We start from the raw sequence: 15,152 nt of genomic DNA, 5'->3' as shown, positions 1-15,152 counted from the left end.
TCACCTGGAGTCGATCTTCAAAAAAATCGTCTTCCTAAACGGGCGATAAGAGAGCTGATCATTTGTTAATCCGAGGCCGAAGACGCTTGCTCGAATTAGTACTAGCGCTATCCGGGGCCCAAAGGTCACGTTTGCTTGTTTGCTGGTGTTTGCTTCTCCACCGGGTCTGTGATTCAGGGGCAGCAACAGCCAATTCCAAACCATACCAGACCGATCCATACCAGGGAGAACGTTCTACTACTACTGCTGAGACAGGAGAGAGAGACAGTCCCTTTTCGACGGCATTTTTCCTCATTCTTTAGGTCGTCTTAATCAATTGACTTCTGATTCGCAACAGTTGTTATCAATTTCAATCAATCAGTTGTCGTCTTGCCCGATTTCACCTCCACCTACCTTCCCCTTTATCATCATGGCCACGACTTCGGAAACTGCTTCTCCTATTGGCATTGCCAATGTAAGTGCTAAATCAATACTTTGGGGAGGATTTGAATGGAAGAAGAGATTTTAACTAGTTCTTTATGTCAACAGCTCCCTAATCAGCGGTGTGTACCAATTGTCACGCAGCTTCGATCAGCCAAAGAATGAAGCCTGGATAAGTCTAACTGAAGCTATACAGACACAAGATTGTCGCTAAGCGGGGTGCGGCTTTCACTATCATGGTCTGTCTCGAGCCTGTCAGCCAAGATGAAGCTGTCTGCTGATGCCGGACTATAGGTTGCTGGAGAATCGGGATTGGGAAAGACCACGTTTATCAACACCCTGTTTTCGACCACTATCAAGAACTATGCCGATCACAAGCGTCGCCATCAGAAGCAGATCGACCGGACGGTTGAGATTGAGATTACCAAGGCAGAGCTAGAGGAGAAGTTCTTCAAAGGTTGATTTCTGATTCCCTCATCTTCGCGAATGGTTACTAATGTAACGATGCGGCCATGTACAGTCCGTCTGACCGTCATTGATACCCCCGGCTTCGGCGACTATGTGAACAACCGTGACTCCTGGCAGCCAATTATCGAGTTCCTTGATGACCAGCACGAATCGTACATGCTTCAGGAGCAGCAACCCCGCCGCACAGACAAGATCGATATGCGTGTTCACGCCTGCTTATACTTCATCAGACCCACGGGCCACACTTTGAAGCCTCTTGATATCGAGGTCATGAAGCGGTTGAGCTCTCGAGTCAACCTTATTCCCGTTATTGCCAAGGCCGACACTCTTAGCCCTACTGATCTTGCCCGTTTCAAGCAGAGAGTGAGACTTCCGGATGAACGGCCTCCCTTACTGGTAGATACTGACTAGTCCAACCTATTTTAGGTCAAAGCTGTTGTCGAAGCTCAAGGCATCAAGATCTACACCCCTCCTATCGAAGAGGACGACGAGCACGCTGCCGCCCACGCTCGCAGTCTGATGGCTGCTATGCCCTTCGCTGTGATTGGATCCGAGAAAGATGTGAAGACCAACGACAACCGGGTAGTAAAGGGTCGCCAATATGCCTGGGGTGTTGCTGAAGTTGAGAACGAGGACCACTGTGACTTCAAGAAGCTGCGCTCTATCCTGATCCGCACTCACATGCTTGATCTCATCCATACCACCGAGGAGCAGCACTACGAAGCCTACCGCGCACAGCAGATGGAAACAAGAAAGTTCGGCGAGGCCAGACCGAGAAAGCTGGACAACCCCAAGTTCAAGGAAGAGGAGGAGGCTCTGCGGAAGCGTTTCACCGAGCAGGTCAAGGTCGAAGAACAGCGATTCCGCCAGTGGGAGCAGAAGCTCATTTCCGAGAGAGACCGCCTCAACAAGGACCTGGAGGCCACTCACGCTGCGTATGTGCACCTCTTCTTGCAATTCTTGTTCTCTAAGGAAGTATGGAGACAGTACTGACTGAATACAGAATCAAAGCGCTCGAGCAAGAAATCGAGGCGCTGCAGGGCTCTACCACCCGGAGTCACGGACGCCGTTAAATTGCTCTGGGGCACCTTGGGTACGGCGACGAATTTTGAGCGCGCGGTGGAAAAAGGAAAACTGCTTCAATTTGATTAATATTGTCTATTCTTGATTACCCCTCGAGTTTATTTTCGGCCTATTTTTTTTTTCTCAGCATTCGGGGGACAAACATATTTGATCTAGGCCGTTTGATGCGCTATCTTCCACTGGTGCATTTATTATGCTGTATCATTTCTTTAGCCGCTGGTAGCTAGCGATGATCTCGTTACATCCTTGATAATAACCCATTTGTATTTTAGTAGCGTGTCAATACAGAAGTAGTCTTTGTCCATGGTTTGGTTATACCTTAGAGCTATTATATAGGAAGCTTTATCTGGTGGGGCTTTCTTCAAGCATGAGCGGGTCGGTTCGAGGTGACATAGCTCTCTTCGGCGGAAATAACAAAGCCTCATCTCCGCAATTCTTCAAGGCGAGAACCTTCGTCACCTAAGACCTACCTCTTCGTTGCCCTTTATCCCTATCTTACGCTGAAAAAACTAAGCCATCAATGCCGGCAACAAAACAATTTCCCACGAAGCTTGTTCATACTCTCAAAACGCACAATGGTGAGCTTCTGCTCAATCCCCTAGCCACGCTCTCCATCAACTAAACAGTTTCAGGACCGGTAAATGCTGTGACTTTCTCTAGCTATCCAGGCACATATGTCCTCACCGGTTCCGCTGATCGCGCCATTCACCTCTCGCGCGCCATCCCGAACAACAGCTCTACTACTGGTCACGAGACGACTTCCCCGATCCAAAAATATGAGGCGCACGGGTACTCAGTCCTGGACGTGGCTGTCGCAGCAGACAATGCGCGATTTACAAGTGTCGGCGGAGACCGCCAGGTATTTTTGTGGGACGTCGAACAAGGAATGACTACACGGCGATGGGCCGGACATAACGCTAGGGTCGAGGCCGTACAGTTCGCTGGCGAGGGCGATTCCGTGGTGGTATCTGGTAAGAACCCGTCTTCGGTCTTTCCTGTCTATTCGGTAGTAGAAGCACCCGCGATTCTGACCTTTCTCTCAGGCAGCGCAGACACAACCATTAATCTGTGGGACACCCGGTCCAAATCGCACAAGCCTATCCAGACCCTCACCGAGGCCGGCGATACCGTTTCCTCGCTACACGTACACATGCCGACGTATTCTATCGCAAGTGGAAGCTACGATGGCCGCGCTCGCATCTACGATGTGCGCATGGGCCGGACAACTGTTGACGTCCTTGCTCACCCCGTGACAAGCGTCCGGTGCTCTGCGGACGGCAATGCCTTGCTGGTTTCTACACTCGACAGCCGGATCCGGATGCTGGACCGGGCAGACGGCAAGCTGCTCAAGGCTTTTGGGGGCGAGGAGGGTCTTGAGCAAAGCACTACCGGTGCGAGCGCGGCGTACCGCAATAGCGAGCTTAGGATTCGGTCCGTCTTTGCCAAGGGAGACGCCGTCGTTCTCAGTGGGAGTGAGTCGACGGAAGGCGATCCGTCGCCACAGGCTCATGTCTTCGCTTGGGATGTGCTCAGTGGAGAGGTTATTGCGACAGTCCCGGGGGGAATGGAGTGAAAGTTGTTAGCTGCGTAGCGTGGAATGAGAAAGGAGGTTGCTGGGCTGGGGGCTGTTCCGATGGTATGTCAAAACATGTCCACCTTTGTGCTTGTATGTATAGTCTGCTAATAATGGTTCTTTGCAGGCACTGTCAAAATCTACGGCTGAACGATGAGAGATCCAGGTCGCTGCTGCCAACCAGTAGCTCTGTGTAACATGGACAGCAGCTTGGCCAGTTTCCCCCCTCTTCCCCGCGTGTATCCTGAACGAAAAAAGCCTTCAATGTCCTGCCATCCGAATTTACTGATCCACCGAAGCCATTCCCCAAGAGCACCAGCTTCAAACGCTGGCCGCACACCAAGCAAATCAACAGGGCCAGCTGCAAGGTCAACCGGCAGTCCATCCCCGCGCACAGAAACGCCCAGAACTTCATGCAATACAAACCCCTTTCGGACCAGGCAGTCAAACACCGTAATCTTGCAACCTCTGTCGCGCACGCAATCAGCCCTCAGCTCAACGTCCACATTGCAACCCGAGCTACATGGTCCTGTCAACCTGGCCAGCTGCTGTTGGACTACTGACCCGCTGGCACATATCGCTGCATAGTGCATAGCGCATTCTGCATATCGGCATCGGCATGCCTCTCGTCAGCCGTCGCAAGGGGAATCTCTCTTCGGATCACGGCTATTGATCCACGAGTGTGGTCCGGTAGGTCTCGACCATGCGCCGTGCTGCATACACAGCAAATGAGCCAATAACGAGGCTGCATGGTGACGTGTCAGTCCCCGACGCCGGTCGAGTTTCAAGTTGCGGACCTTTGTTTGTCTACCCTGAGACAAAATGGCTACCGCGGAATTTCAAACTGGACTTGGGGTGCGAAAGACGCTGAGACGTCACTGATACTGCTGCACCTCGTGCCGATTGTTTGCTGAAGCCATCTGGCACCATATCATACGTTTCGAGTTAGAGTGGATCTTGCAATATCTGAGGTACCGCTCGCCTACTGGATGGTATTTGTTTCATTTCACTTTGCATTATGCATTAGTAGGGCCTGTACCTTAGTCGGACAGGGAAAGAAAGAAAATAGCCTTCGTCCATCTGCACATCCTCCATACAATGTCATCAATTCCACCGTGGGTATTTTCTGAGTAGAGTTTTTTTTTGCAGGTGAGTTTGATGTTATACAGTAATCAGGCATTCTCGTGCCAAAACAAGATCCAAACCAAGATGCACTGTGACCCCCATCTGACAAGGGTAACATGATTTTAACAAACTTTGATGAACACCAGAGTTCTTTTTGAGCTAACAGTCCCGAAACGCCGATTTGCTGTTTTGCAGTTGATCAGACCAAAAGTCAACGCGTTGAGGATATCCCTTTTTTAGTCGTGCAGCTGTCGTAAGTTTTTTTTTTTAGGTTTCGCCGAGCAATTATGTTCTTCGAAGGCCATAGACCACAAGAATGACTGAAGATGGCGACGTGGATTTCGAACTAAAGCACGGTTCACACTTCGAGCACACCAGCCGGCAGGTCCGGTTCATGGCTTTCGGCCTCGAGCGCATCCATAGCTCGACGCAGTTCGTGTTCACCGACAAGGATTGTCCCTGCACGTGCAGTGCTAAGGAAGCTGATCTCGACGGCCTCCAGAGACGTGTCGAGGTCTGGCTGCAGATGATGAGTTGAGAGTGTTAACGGATCGCCATTGGGTGTTCGGTGCGCAGGATTCTGAGCAGGGGGCCTGACTGGTCCCCCAGAGTCCACACTGGACGAGAAGTAGCGATTGAGAGAGCTTTCAAAGGAGGAGGCACCGTTAAAAGAGTGCGGCAAAGCAATGGTCGATGCTTCGGTGCTTTCATCCCAGGCGGCATGTGTAGCGTCAGCCAATCGACTGGCAACGCCGCAAACAATACCGGTGGCCTCGAGAGGGAGTTTGCGTAGATCCAACGTGATAGGGACAAGGATGTCTTCCTTGGACCCCAGAAGCAGGCTTGTCTCATCAGCAGGTTCGGCAGACGAGGTACCATCATTCAAGAATCGAGGCAGGAGCCGCTGCTCCAACAAGAGAGAGGCTGCAGGGTCGGCAGCTGTCAGAGTGAGTGAGAGGAAGCGTGGTCTGTCCACAACCAGTGCAGTCGTCAGTGCCGTGCGGAGGATTGATATTGAGCTAGCATCACTGCTGTATGGGTGATGGGCCGCACATTGCACCAAGCGAAGAGATCGATCGACGGACGGCACAATTTGGTTCTTCCGCAGGGAGGCAAAGGTTCGTCCCTGCAGTTCGTCGAGTGACGAGGGAGGAGGAGTTGCCGGCGGAGAACCAAGACTACTCGCGGAACGAGATGAAACCGGACTGCTATAGCTGTTGTACTGACTTTGATTGTGATTTATGAAAGCCTCGGTGGTGATCTCGAACTGAAACCCTCGCTTCTCCAACGCTTCAATGACCTGTGCTTTACTGCGCAGAGGCACAATGATGTAGTCGGAAAAGTAAGTGGAGATAAAGAAGATAGAACTGTGAGAGTAAAAGTCAGCAATCGTCATATAAGCGGAACAGGGTTCGGGGAAGTTCATACATTCCTGCCATCGCTAGAGGACTCGTCAACTCAAGCACGCGTTGGCCGGCTTCCAGACCCTCGCCGTACACCTGCATGGCTATGAAATCGTCCTGACTGATGGACAGGCGGCTCTGGGTAGAGGCATGATTTTGAACGAAGTTATCGATCATGGGTGCGAAATACTTGTTGGCAAGCTGCCTAGGGCACATGATGGAGCATTCTACCGGGGTGACAGAGAAATTCAAGAAGGCAGGTTGCGCATGCTTGAGGCCATCTCTGGAGCCGTTCTTCAAGACCTCCAGATGACTCTGGTCAACCGGGGTACCTCGTGGAAGAGGACCTGTAGGATCGGAGTCAAGAAATACGGGTAGAGATCCAATGGTATATGCACCAAAGCCAGTCGGTCGTCCTGTGCCTCGATGGTTGTGGTTAGTACAACAAGCCTTGCACAACAATAATCTATACGAATCATCTTTGACGGGAGATGGACAGCATGATTGATGAACAGCAAGATGGAGGCTTACCATAAATTGGACGTGAGCCGAGATGAGAGACAGCGAATGATCCATCATTGCTCTCGATCAGACAACAAATGATATCAATAGGCTGTTTCGTGGGACTCGATGCTCGGTCTTCCACAAGCTGGATCCAAACGAAAAGTGAGGTACTCTAAATGTGAGACCCTTGGGTGATTTGAAGTATAAGTAGCGGAATCGGACTCGCAGGTACAGTTGGGAGAAGATCCACAGAGAGAAGGAAGTAGGTATCGAAAGGCCAGATTGAAGTTGTACAGATGAGGCTGTCTCAGTGGACAGTACAGTGGATGTTAGGGCAATAGGCAACAGTGTCACTGGGACGCGAATGATAATGAAAGAAACGGGTATAAATAGAGATGCGAGTAAAACCAGATTCCATGAAACAAAGCGCTGCACACATCAATGGATTAGTCGTTTCTTTTTCCTCCTGTATGTTCTTGATGGCCCGAAGCCCTGCGTCTTCATTGTTCTGGTCCGCGGAGTGGAGTTACGCCATTGTTCGGAGAAATGATAGAATCAAAGAAGAGCCAGCACGCAAGAATGCTGCGATGTTGACGATGTTATTTCAAATGTAGACTGGCAGAAGGGTGTAGGATCGAATGCGGGATTAGATGATATGTAGGTTATAAAGAACAGAGGAAAAAGGGCGTGGATGGATGGTTGTAGCTCCAGTTGTGGTGACTCAAAAGATGCCTTCCTTTTTGGGCGAGGGTAAGTAGGTTCTTCTTCTTTTCGCTTCAACACCAACTGATTCTTGCCACACTGACTGGACGTTCGCACTGGACGGAGCACAGAATGTTGAATCTGGATTTCTGGTAAATGGATCCGAAGAATATGGGGAAGCAGAGGAGGTAGTTACGAGGAAAAAGCAAAGAAAATCTTATTCTTTTTCTGCTGGAAGCTCCACTGTCGAGTAGGTAGATATACGTACCGGGAATGGGATAATGCATGAATATAATTGTTTTTGAAAGTAAAGCGTTAAACTAGTGATCCTTTATCCTCAATTATAACCTTTTTAGCAAATCCCCTTTGATTCTCAGCAGTGACTGGTCCAAAGTTGGCTCTACGTAGTTTAGGTCAAAAAGGCAGACTTTATCTCCAGCTTTTGTGGCTCCACTCTCGCTGCTTATCAGAGCCATTATTATCAGCCATGACCATGACCATGACCATGACCATGACTATGATTGACCAGCAAATCTTCTTTCATCGCCACCCCGCGCTAGGCGCTGCTTCCGTAGTTTTACAGTGGGGGTCTTTCTAGTCTATAGGGATAATACTAAATCCGAGATGATAATAACTAAATAATAGTAAGAAAGTATAAGGTCAGAATAAAATAGTGCGTTATGACCCCTCCCCAGCGCACGGTTCGAGGGAGCAGCTGACGGTGAATGGCTGGTCTTCCTGTTCATCCGCTCCCCGCATTTTTCCTCTTTCCTCTCTGCTCGATTTGCAGGGTTTTGTAACTTTTGTGAGGTGGCTAGTCAGGCACCACACTTGCTTGCTATGAATCCATTTGCTGTCTCTCGCGCATACATAAACATCCATCATCAATCCTGCATACGGCGGATTGTGGCGGCAAGCCAATGGATGGAGCCTGGAGGAAGATGGGCTAACTGCTTGTCCCCCTCCGCTATTTTCCAAAATCTTCTGGGAGGTACTGTGATGGACGACAAGCAACTCGCGAGTACTCGGTCCACTGGGGGGCTCTATCTGTTGGGAAAAAGCTCCGACAGCTTGGGAGATACGAAGTAGTTCTATTTAGCGAGACCATCACCAAAAGGGTCACCGTGACACAGTCATTCGAACAAGGTGGAGTCAGTGCTCTAACTGTCAAACTTATTCCTCCTATCTACTAGACTAGCTACTCCGTACTACGTCTCCTAAAAAACCTCATCACGAAAAGGGGATCCATCAGCAACATCAACCAACTCGATCAGGAAATGATGCCACAATGATGGCGCCATCTTAATGCTTTAGACTGCATGAAAAAAATGCACGCCGGCAACCAGATGCATCCTGAACTGCCTACTGCCTACTGCCTACACACCTCCTCACTCAAGCTCATCCTCACAGAAGTGACACAATCCGCTAAAACTCAATGCGCGATGCAGATGCAGCTGGACTGTCATATTTCCCAATCCAATCCAATTCCCGCACCTTTTGCGCTTGAAGCGCTTCAATCAGAATCTCACTCACTCACTGTCTTATTCATTAATCCGATCGCTGTTTCATACTCCCTACTATTTGAGCTAACTAGCTAAGTGCAAGGTTCGCACGGGCTTGCAGAGTCGGATGATCATTCCTCCCTAAACCTACGAACTGGTGTCTTCCTGTCGCTCCCATCAATGATATTTTGGTGTGGTCGGCGACTGGCCAATCATCCATCCTTCATGGACGATCATCCGGTCCATCCCTGTTGCTGCTAGGAGTGCCAGGTGGGTGGTGCTGAGTCGCTGCAAGAATCACACTGTCTATCTAGCTATCCAGCGACCGATCTTGCGAATCCCCTCTTTGCGATTGTACTCCATTACTCCATACTCCTCCAAATGTGGCGCCATCTATGGTGAGTTTCAGCCCCCTTTGGAGAGATGATGTAGCCGTGCAGATAGGGAAACGCGGCACCGTCACGGAGATAAGGGAAATGGGTGTCGGGAAATTCTCTCATTTGCATTTCTGCAACTTGGCGTAGATATGTTCATCGTAGTAGTCTCAAACGTGGAACCGATGTATCACGAGCTCTTTTTTGGAGTCCGTCCTTCTTTAATTAGATTCAGAGTGTTGATAGGAACAGGATTACCCCATGCTTCGATCGTCTCTCCTTGCCTTCTAACTGCAACCACAAAGTGATACCCCCCAATCAAATGATAGCCTTTCAAAGTAAATATGGTTCCCATTTCGTAGATACAACGTAAGGACAAAGACTGCAAACGCCCGCAATGCATGAACCATCCCCGAATAAGTGGAAGTCAGAATACACGACACATGATCCCGGGAAAAGAGATGTACGAATACGCGGACACGCTTTAATCATCATCGACTCTTGCGCGCTTCGACCCCCGATCCTCACGCTCGACTTCCTGGATCCCGTAGCGCTTCTGTCCGGCTCCCCCGGTTACGTCGGCGATCATGCTGTCAATACCAAAGGGGTCTGTTGTGTCTTTCTCAAACTGAACGGGGCCGTCACGGGTCTGCGAGGAAGGATAAAGTCAGCTGAGTTGTTTGATTACCCGGTGATAATCCGAAAAGTTTTTCTATGAGAAGGTAAAAGGAAAAAGGGATAGGGAATCTCACCTCAGCCTCAGCTGCGCCTTTGAAACCTTCTTTGGCCTTGCCCAGAACTTCAAAGCGATTGGTTTTCTGAATCTTACTCATCTCCCCTTCAGCTCCCTCCTCGTCGTCCACATCCAGCTGAGCCCGAGGCCGGTAAATGCTGTTGATCGCGTCCTGCGCGGCAAACAACGGCTTATCGTAGGGATTATCCTCGTTGAACCCGGACTGCATGCCACTTGTCTGGTTAAAGAGCCGAGAGTCCCACATGGACTCGGATGCCTGGGTGGGCTTGGCCAACCCGAGCGCGACCTTCTCCGAGATGTCACGGTTCTGCTCACGGGCCATCATCTGGATTCGTCGTTCCGTGCCCATGCGAGACTGGCGCAGCTGTCGCTCGGCGTCCTGGCGGCGCTCGCGACGAATGCGCTCACGCTCCCGAGCCGCTTCCTCGTCATCGCTGGGCGTGGCAGACCGAGAGTAAGCAGATGGACTGCGGCTGACACTGCGCGTGTGTGAGCGCGCACGAGAATCGCGACGGCTGCTTGCGGCTCGCTCCTCACGGGCCTTCTGCGCCAGAGCGCGGAGATGCTCCTCCTTCTGGGCCTTCTCCTTCTCCGCAAGCTTCTGCTGCATCTGTGCGCGCAGTCGCACCTCCTCACGGGCGTGTCGGTCGGCAGTGAACAGGGCCTCGGCGAACTGAGCGAACTTGTCGTTGATCGTAACATCCTGTAGTCCCCGTCCGTCCGCAGCGAGACGCTTGTCCAGCGGGACGGTGTAACCCTTGGGATTTTTCCAGTTCGACACGGGAGGTGGAATCCGCCAGGCCTCCTGGTCTTCTGCCGTCAGCTTTCGAGGCGGAGAATGCATAACGGGCGGAGGTGGCGAGGGCGGGCCGCGGGGGATCTTCTTGTGCTTGAACTTGGGCGGCTCCATGGGATCCTGCTGTCTCTCGACGATCTTCATGATCCGATCGTTCTTCCGCGTAGTATCTCCCATCTGGTTGGCAGGCGTGTACCGGACAAACGTAGGCTCTGCTCTCCGACCACCCTTGACGTTCTTCGGCTTCTGCGCCGCCACAGCACCCTCGACCAGGCTGGCCAGCGCATTCTTGGTCTTCTCCATCTGCGCCTCCACCTCTTCCTCCGAGGGACGGTCAAGCGAGATCTCTCCCATATCCACCCGCTGTCGGAGCGGAATCAGATCCTTGAAGGAAGCATGGACGATCCGGTTCTCGCTGTGGCCCCGGCGGGCGATCGCGTCGTACTTGACTTTTCCCTCCGCGTCAACCTGCACAGCGAGCGCGTTCGATGTCGACGCAGTACCCTTGCGGCCCATGTCGAGGGGATACTGTGCGACCAGGATCTCGGGGAACGCGCCACCGTCGCCGAAATCCTCAGGTGCTCGAGGTCGCCATCCTGCACGGTTGCCATATGGGGGAGGACCGGTTCTCTATACATCGTAAACCAAGATAGTCAGCACACGAGTAAAATGAAAAAAATTCTGAAGCGTAGAGACGGATTAACCCACCCTCAAAACAATCTGAGTCTGATCAATCTGGTCGGCGCCCACGATCCGCGGACCACGGGGTTGGGCATGTTGAGGCACCTCCTCATCCTCGCCGGTATATTTCGGCTTTGGTAATGACTTAAAAAGGCCCTCTGCAATGGATGTCATTGTCGAAAGGGGGACACGGTGGAAAGGGTGAATGGCGTTGATGGTCAAACTTGTGGATGGCGATGATTGCTTTTCGTTTGGCGGCCAACAGGCGGAAGTGCGCGAGCGGTTCGTGTGACTTACCGTAGTAGCTGTTCTTCCGTGCAGCAATCGTCTGCAGCCCTGACGACGGAGAAGACTTGACTGATAGCCAGAAGTTATGGGATTACTTATTTATTTATACACTTGTGCTCTTACTGACAAGTTCTATAACTATGTAATTGTGATATGGTACAATGTAGCACACCAACAACACCAAGAACAAAGTGACTAGTCTCACAATCCCGTCCACAATAGGGATAGTGACATGTCTATGGTACTCACTAAATGGTATGGCCAAATCGAAAAAGCCAAGTCTTGCGGGTTTGAGGGTGACGATGGTTTGAGCGGGATAAGGGTGAAAAGAGGGGAGAAGAGGCGATGATTATAGGAGTAGAGACAATATAAAAGAGAACGTTAAGGGATCAAGCGAAATCATCAGATCAAGTAGGTCAGATCGGATCTCGTTCAACCAAGTAGATGTGTGCGCATAGGACAAGCAATGGCCTCCGAATCGTTTGCTTCCACGAAATGCTCTGTCCCGCGATAGGTATACCAAATCTTCAGCTTCTTCGGGAGAAGAGGCGCTGGATCGTAGAAGCCGAGAATTTGGAACTAATGAACCGTTAGTGAAGTCCATAACAATGTTACTGTTTGGTGCTGACCTTGACTGTGTCCTTTGTTATCACCAGCTGGCCGTGGTCCACCAACGCAGCGACAGGTATCGTCACATCAGCGATCTCCAAATCCTTAGCGGCATTAGTGCTGTCATTTATCCACCTCTTCGGCGACGGGTAATGGCCATATTCAGCTTTGGTGATGACCAGGCCACCTTGCTCTTCCTCCCTCGCTTGCCGACGGTGTACATGTTCGGCCATCAGCTCAATTGCCTGTTGGCTTTCTGCTCTCTTCTTCGGAATTAACCTCTTCAGCTGCTTATGCCGCCGAGCAATGGCGCGGCGGCGCTGTCTCCGTTCTCTCGGGCGGATGTATCCAAATTCTAGTGCGCAGTAAACCGCCCAGGGGAAGATAACTGCAAGCGCGGCGGCATCTGCATTAACGACATCCATCGGACAGACCGCAACGGGGAGGGAGATCTTCTGCCCGAGTCTGCTCCAGGAGGCTGTCATGACGAGGCCACGGCCTCCTTGGACACCGACTCCAAAGCCCACGCGGGTGAACCTGCCAACCTGGCGCGTGCCGGAGATGTTCCAGGCTAGGGACAGGTCCATATTCACCGAGCTCTGGACTTCAACGCGCACAGACCGGGGCTCGCTCGCGGGCGGCAAAGAATAATGGCCCTCGGAGCTCCACTCGGAGCGCGCAAGCTCGCTGGCTGCCTTGCCATTGAAGATATTCCGAGCATACGTGAAGGACAGTCCTGCTTCTTGAGGTGATGCGGTGACCACCGCCTGCCAAGACTCGGCAGCAGTTGCCTCGCTGCGCGCCTTCCGGCGGATCTGTCTAAGTTCAGCTTCCTCTTCATCCTCCTCCTCCTCCTCCGCCGCCGCCTGGTCCTCGTCGTCACCCAGCACAACTGTATTCCTGTTTTGTTTGGGAACCGACAAGAATCCCAGCTGGAATTGACTCGGCTGAGCAAAAGCAGTCATTGATATGGCCGACTCCGTATCGAGCCCAAGGCTGGCAATCGGGCTGAATAAGACCTGCAGCACCGTTGGCCAGGAGATGGTACCACTGGACCAAGAGCAGAAGGCGTGCTTCCTCTCACCAATCTCCTTTGTCACCTGCATTGCAAGTATAGGCGGCGTTTTTAGGAGCGAGTTGGCGATAATGGCGCTCGTGTTGACCTGGAACGGTTTCGTTCCTGGAATTGGCTGAACTGCTGTGGCAATGGTTCCTTGCAACAACGGAGTCGGCAGGAGTGCCGCGTTCAACGCAAAGGCTGAGTCTCGTAGAAACGCAAAAGGGCGCTTGGTCAGAATCCCTTTCATGCTCGCGACATCTGCAAAGCGTTGGCTTACGCCGGCGCCCAGACTGATGTCTCTTCCTGCAATGAACAGGGGTAGAGGAACCTGCTGAACAGTTAGAGAACAGTCCAGGATGGTTGCGGAAGACAGTACATCTCTGAACATACCGCTCGTGTCATCATCTCCCCATCTTCAAACTGAAATTGCATCTTACGAAAAGAGCGCCGGAGATTGCCAGAGATACCTGCATTGAACGTAATCTCAGGCCCTTGAGCCTCCTGATATGAATTGACTCTCTGCTGAGTCGATCTGTCACCAGGCGCTTCATCCTCGTCCTCGTCCTCGTCCTCAGCCTCTTCTTTTCCGAAGAGTACCTCCGGTGTGGGAAGGGGCGCCTTGAACGAGTATCTGATAGCATAGGAAGACAAGCTGGGAGAGGGAACATGGATATACACCTCCCCGGCATCCTCGTCAACCTCAATCATGTTGGAAGCATCGACCCCGAGAGTCAGCGAGCCCTGTTACCGTTCCACGCCACAGTCAGCACGACATCACGCAACAAACTAAGCAAGACAGCAAAGGGGAAAGAACCCACCCTACTCTGGACCAAACTATTCAGCACCTTCCTCTCCCGCCTCTTCATTGTCTCCAAAAACCACCCCCGAAACTCCTCCGGCGTCTGGGCCCTCACACCAATCTGACTCTCCGCCTCCCCACCCCTTCCCATCGCCCCTCCAGCTCCCCACTCCCTCCGCACCCCCTCCGCCCCAAGCAGATCGTAAACAACCCTCTTCTTCGGGTCCAGCAGCGTCTCATACGCCTCCTGGATCCGCGCAAAGTGTCGCTCCGCAGCCTCCCGCAGCTCCGCAGGCTGCTTATCCGGGTGGAAGCTGAGCGTGAGATTGCGGTACGCGGAGCGGATCTCCGCATCGCTAGGGGCGGGAGTCCGGCGGAGGCCTAGCAAGGCGTAGTAGTCCTCTTCTTCGGCGGGGTAGGACATGATCATGCTGTAGTCTGCGTCTTCATTCAAATCATCATTACTTCCGGAGGTGTATATCGACCCCTGGGGCCGTTTGTCATCCGTGTCCGCTCTCCCTCCTCCTCCTACCCAATCCTCGCTGGCGGAGGACATTGTAGCTGACGCAGCGCAACGCAGCGGACACCCAGAACGTCTAGCCGGACCTTGATACGTGGGTAAGAATCGCGTGCACAGATTTCACTAGCGCGTCCAGCACCGGCAGTCCATTTTCTTATCTTGAGAAGAAACTGCAATTGTACTGCGTGATGCCTTGTGTCCGTTTTCCATTCATTTCTTTGCTTCGATGACGTCGGGAGAAAAACAGTGCACGGCGTTCCGGGATGCCGTTGCTCCGTCTCCGCCTTTGTTTTCGTCCTCACTCCTCCCTTCATCGTCATACCATTCATCCTGTGGTATCATCAAATAAGATGCAACTCATGTAAAGCTCATGTTCGCGGGATGTAGTGGTGGCATTTTCACATTCGGGTTATCTCGTTTATAGCAGTGTCTCGACACAGAGCTAAAGTCTGAGGTAGACTGATAAATGAACGGGCCTCATGGATATTGGC

The 15,152-nt window shown here is 51.9% G+C and overlaps 5 protein-coding genes across 5 annotated transcripts; 2 read left to right on the top strand and 3 right to left on the bottom strand.

Moving 5' to 3' along the window:
• The first annotated feature begins 169 nt into the window (after positions 1-169).
• Positions 170-2,278, top strand: aspC (septin CDC12). The gene is made up of 7 exons (XM_024823925.1): positions 170-454; positions 529-542; positions 617-659; positions 715-877; positions 941-1,251; positions 1,315-1,823; positions 1,892-2,278. The coding sequence occupies exons 1-7, from the start codon at positions 410-412 to the stop codon at positions 1,959-1,961; spliced, it is 1,155 nt and encodes a 384-aa protein (XP_024685195.1). The 5' UTR covers positions 170-409; the 3' UTR covers positions 1,962-2,278.
• A 136-nt stretch (positions 2,279-2,414) lies between these two features.
• P174DRAFT_509791 (WD40 repeat domain-containing protein) lies at positions 2,415-4,139 on the top strand (the record flags this gene model as incomplete). The annotated part of the gene is made up of 6 exons (XM_024831605.1): positions 2,415-2,549; positions 2,604-2,942; positions 3,015-3,503; positions 3,542-3,607; positions 3,803-3,997; positions 4,039-4,139. Exons 1-6 carry the CDS (start codon positions 2,492-2,494, stop codon positions 4,137-4,139), a joined length of 1,248 nt encoding a protein of 415 aa, XP_024685194.1. The 5' UTR covers positions 2,415-2,491.
• A 407-nt stretch (positions 4,140-4,546) lies between these two features.
• P174DRAFT_448349 (ACT domain-containing protein) lies at positions 4,547-6,551 on the bottom strand (the record flags this gene model as incomplete). Its single annotated transcript, XM_024828753.1, has 3 exons — positions 4,547-6,036; positions 6,098-6,488; positions 6,545-6,551. 3 exons carry the CDS (start codon positions 6,549-6,551, stop codon positions 5,028-5,030), a joined length of 1,407 nt encoding a protein of 468 aa, XP_024685193.1. The 3' UTR covers positions 4,547-5,027.
• A 3,087-nt stretch (positions 6,552-9,638) lies between these two features.
• P174DRAFT_428133 (SKIP/SNW domain-containing protein) lies at positions 9,639-11,559 on the bottom strand (the record flags this gene model as incomplete). The annotated part of the gene is made up of 3 exons (XM_024825491.1): positions 9,639-9,803; positions 9,907-11,334; positions 11,413-11,559. The coding sequence occupies 3 exons, from the start codon at positions 11,557-11,559 to the stop codon at positions 9,639-9,641; spliced, it is 1,740 nt and encodes a 579-aa protein (XP_024685192.1).
• Positions 11,560-11,778: 219 nt separating this feature from the next.
• On the bottom strand, positions 11,779-14,263 carry P174DRAFT_438381 (DnaJ-like protein C11 C-terminal domain-containing protein). Its single transcript, XM_024826524.1, has 4 exons — positions 14,161-14,263; positions 13,733-14,083; positions 12,303-13,670; positions 11,779-12,252 (listed from the first exon to the last, which is right to left on the bottom strand). Exons 1-4 carry the CDS (start codon positions 14,206-14,208, stop codon positions 12,106-12,108), a joined length of 1,914 nt encoding a protein of 637 aa, XP_024685191.1. The 5' UTR covers positions 14,209-14,263; the 3' UTR covers positions 11,779-12,105.
• Positions 14,264-15,152: the final 889 nt, after the last annotated feature.

This window comes from Aspergillus novofumigatus (assembly GCF_002847465.1).
Source record: "Aspergillus novofumigatus IBT 16806 chromosome Unknown P174scaffold_2, whole genome shotgun sequence".
Classification (NCBI taxonomy): Eukaryota; Fungi; Ascomycota; class Eurotiomycetes; order Eurotiales; family Aspergillaceae; genus Aspergillus; species Aspergillus novofumigatus.
The sequence above is the reverse complement of the archived record's forward strand: the minus strand, read 5'-3'. Positions and strand labels throughout refer to the sequence as shown.

Coding starts and splice junctions, on each gene's coding strand:
- aspC (XM_024823925.1), top strand. CDS start 410: ATGGCCACGACTTCGGAAACTGCTTCTCCTATTGGCATTGCCAAT. Junction 878..940: donor AGAGGAGAAGTTCTTCAAAG/GTTGATTTCTGA, acceptor GGCCATGTACAG/TCCGTCTGACCGTCATTGAT. Junction 1,824..1,891: donor CTGGAGGCCACTCACGCTGC/GTATGTGCACCT, acceptor GACTGAATACAG/AATCAAAGCGCTCGAGCAAG.
- P174DRAFT_438381 (XM_024826524.1), bottom strand. CDS start 14,208: ATGAAGAGGCGGGAGAGGAAGGTGCTGAATAGTTTGGTCCAGAGTAGG. Junction 14,084..14,160: donor ATAGTTTGGTCCAGAGTAGG/GTGGGTTCTTTC, acceptor GAACGGTAACAG/GGCTCGCTGACTCTCGGGGT. Junction 12,253..12,302: donor TAACAAAGGACACAGTCAAG/GTCAGCACCAAA, acceptor ACGGTTCATTAG/TTCCAAATTCTCGGCTTCTA.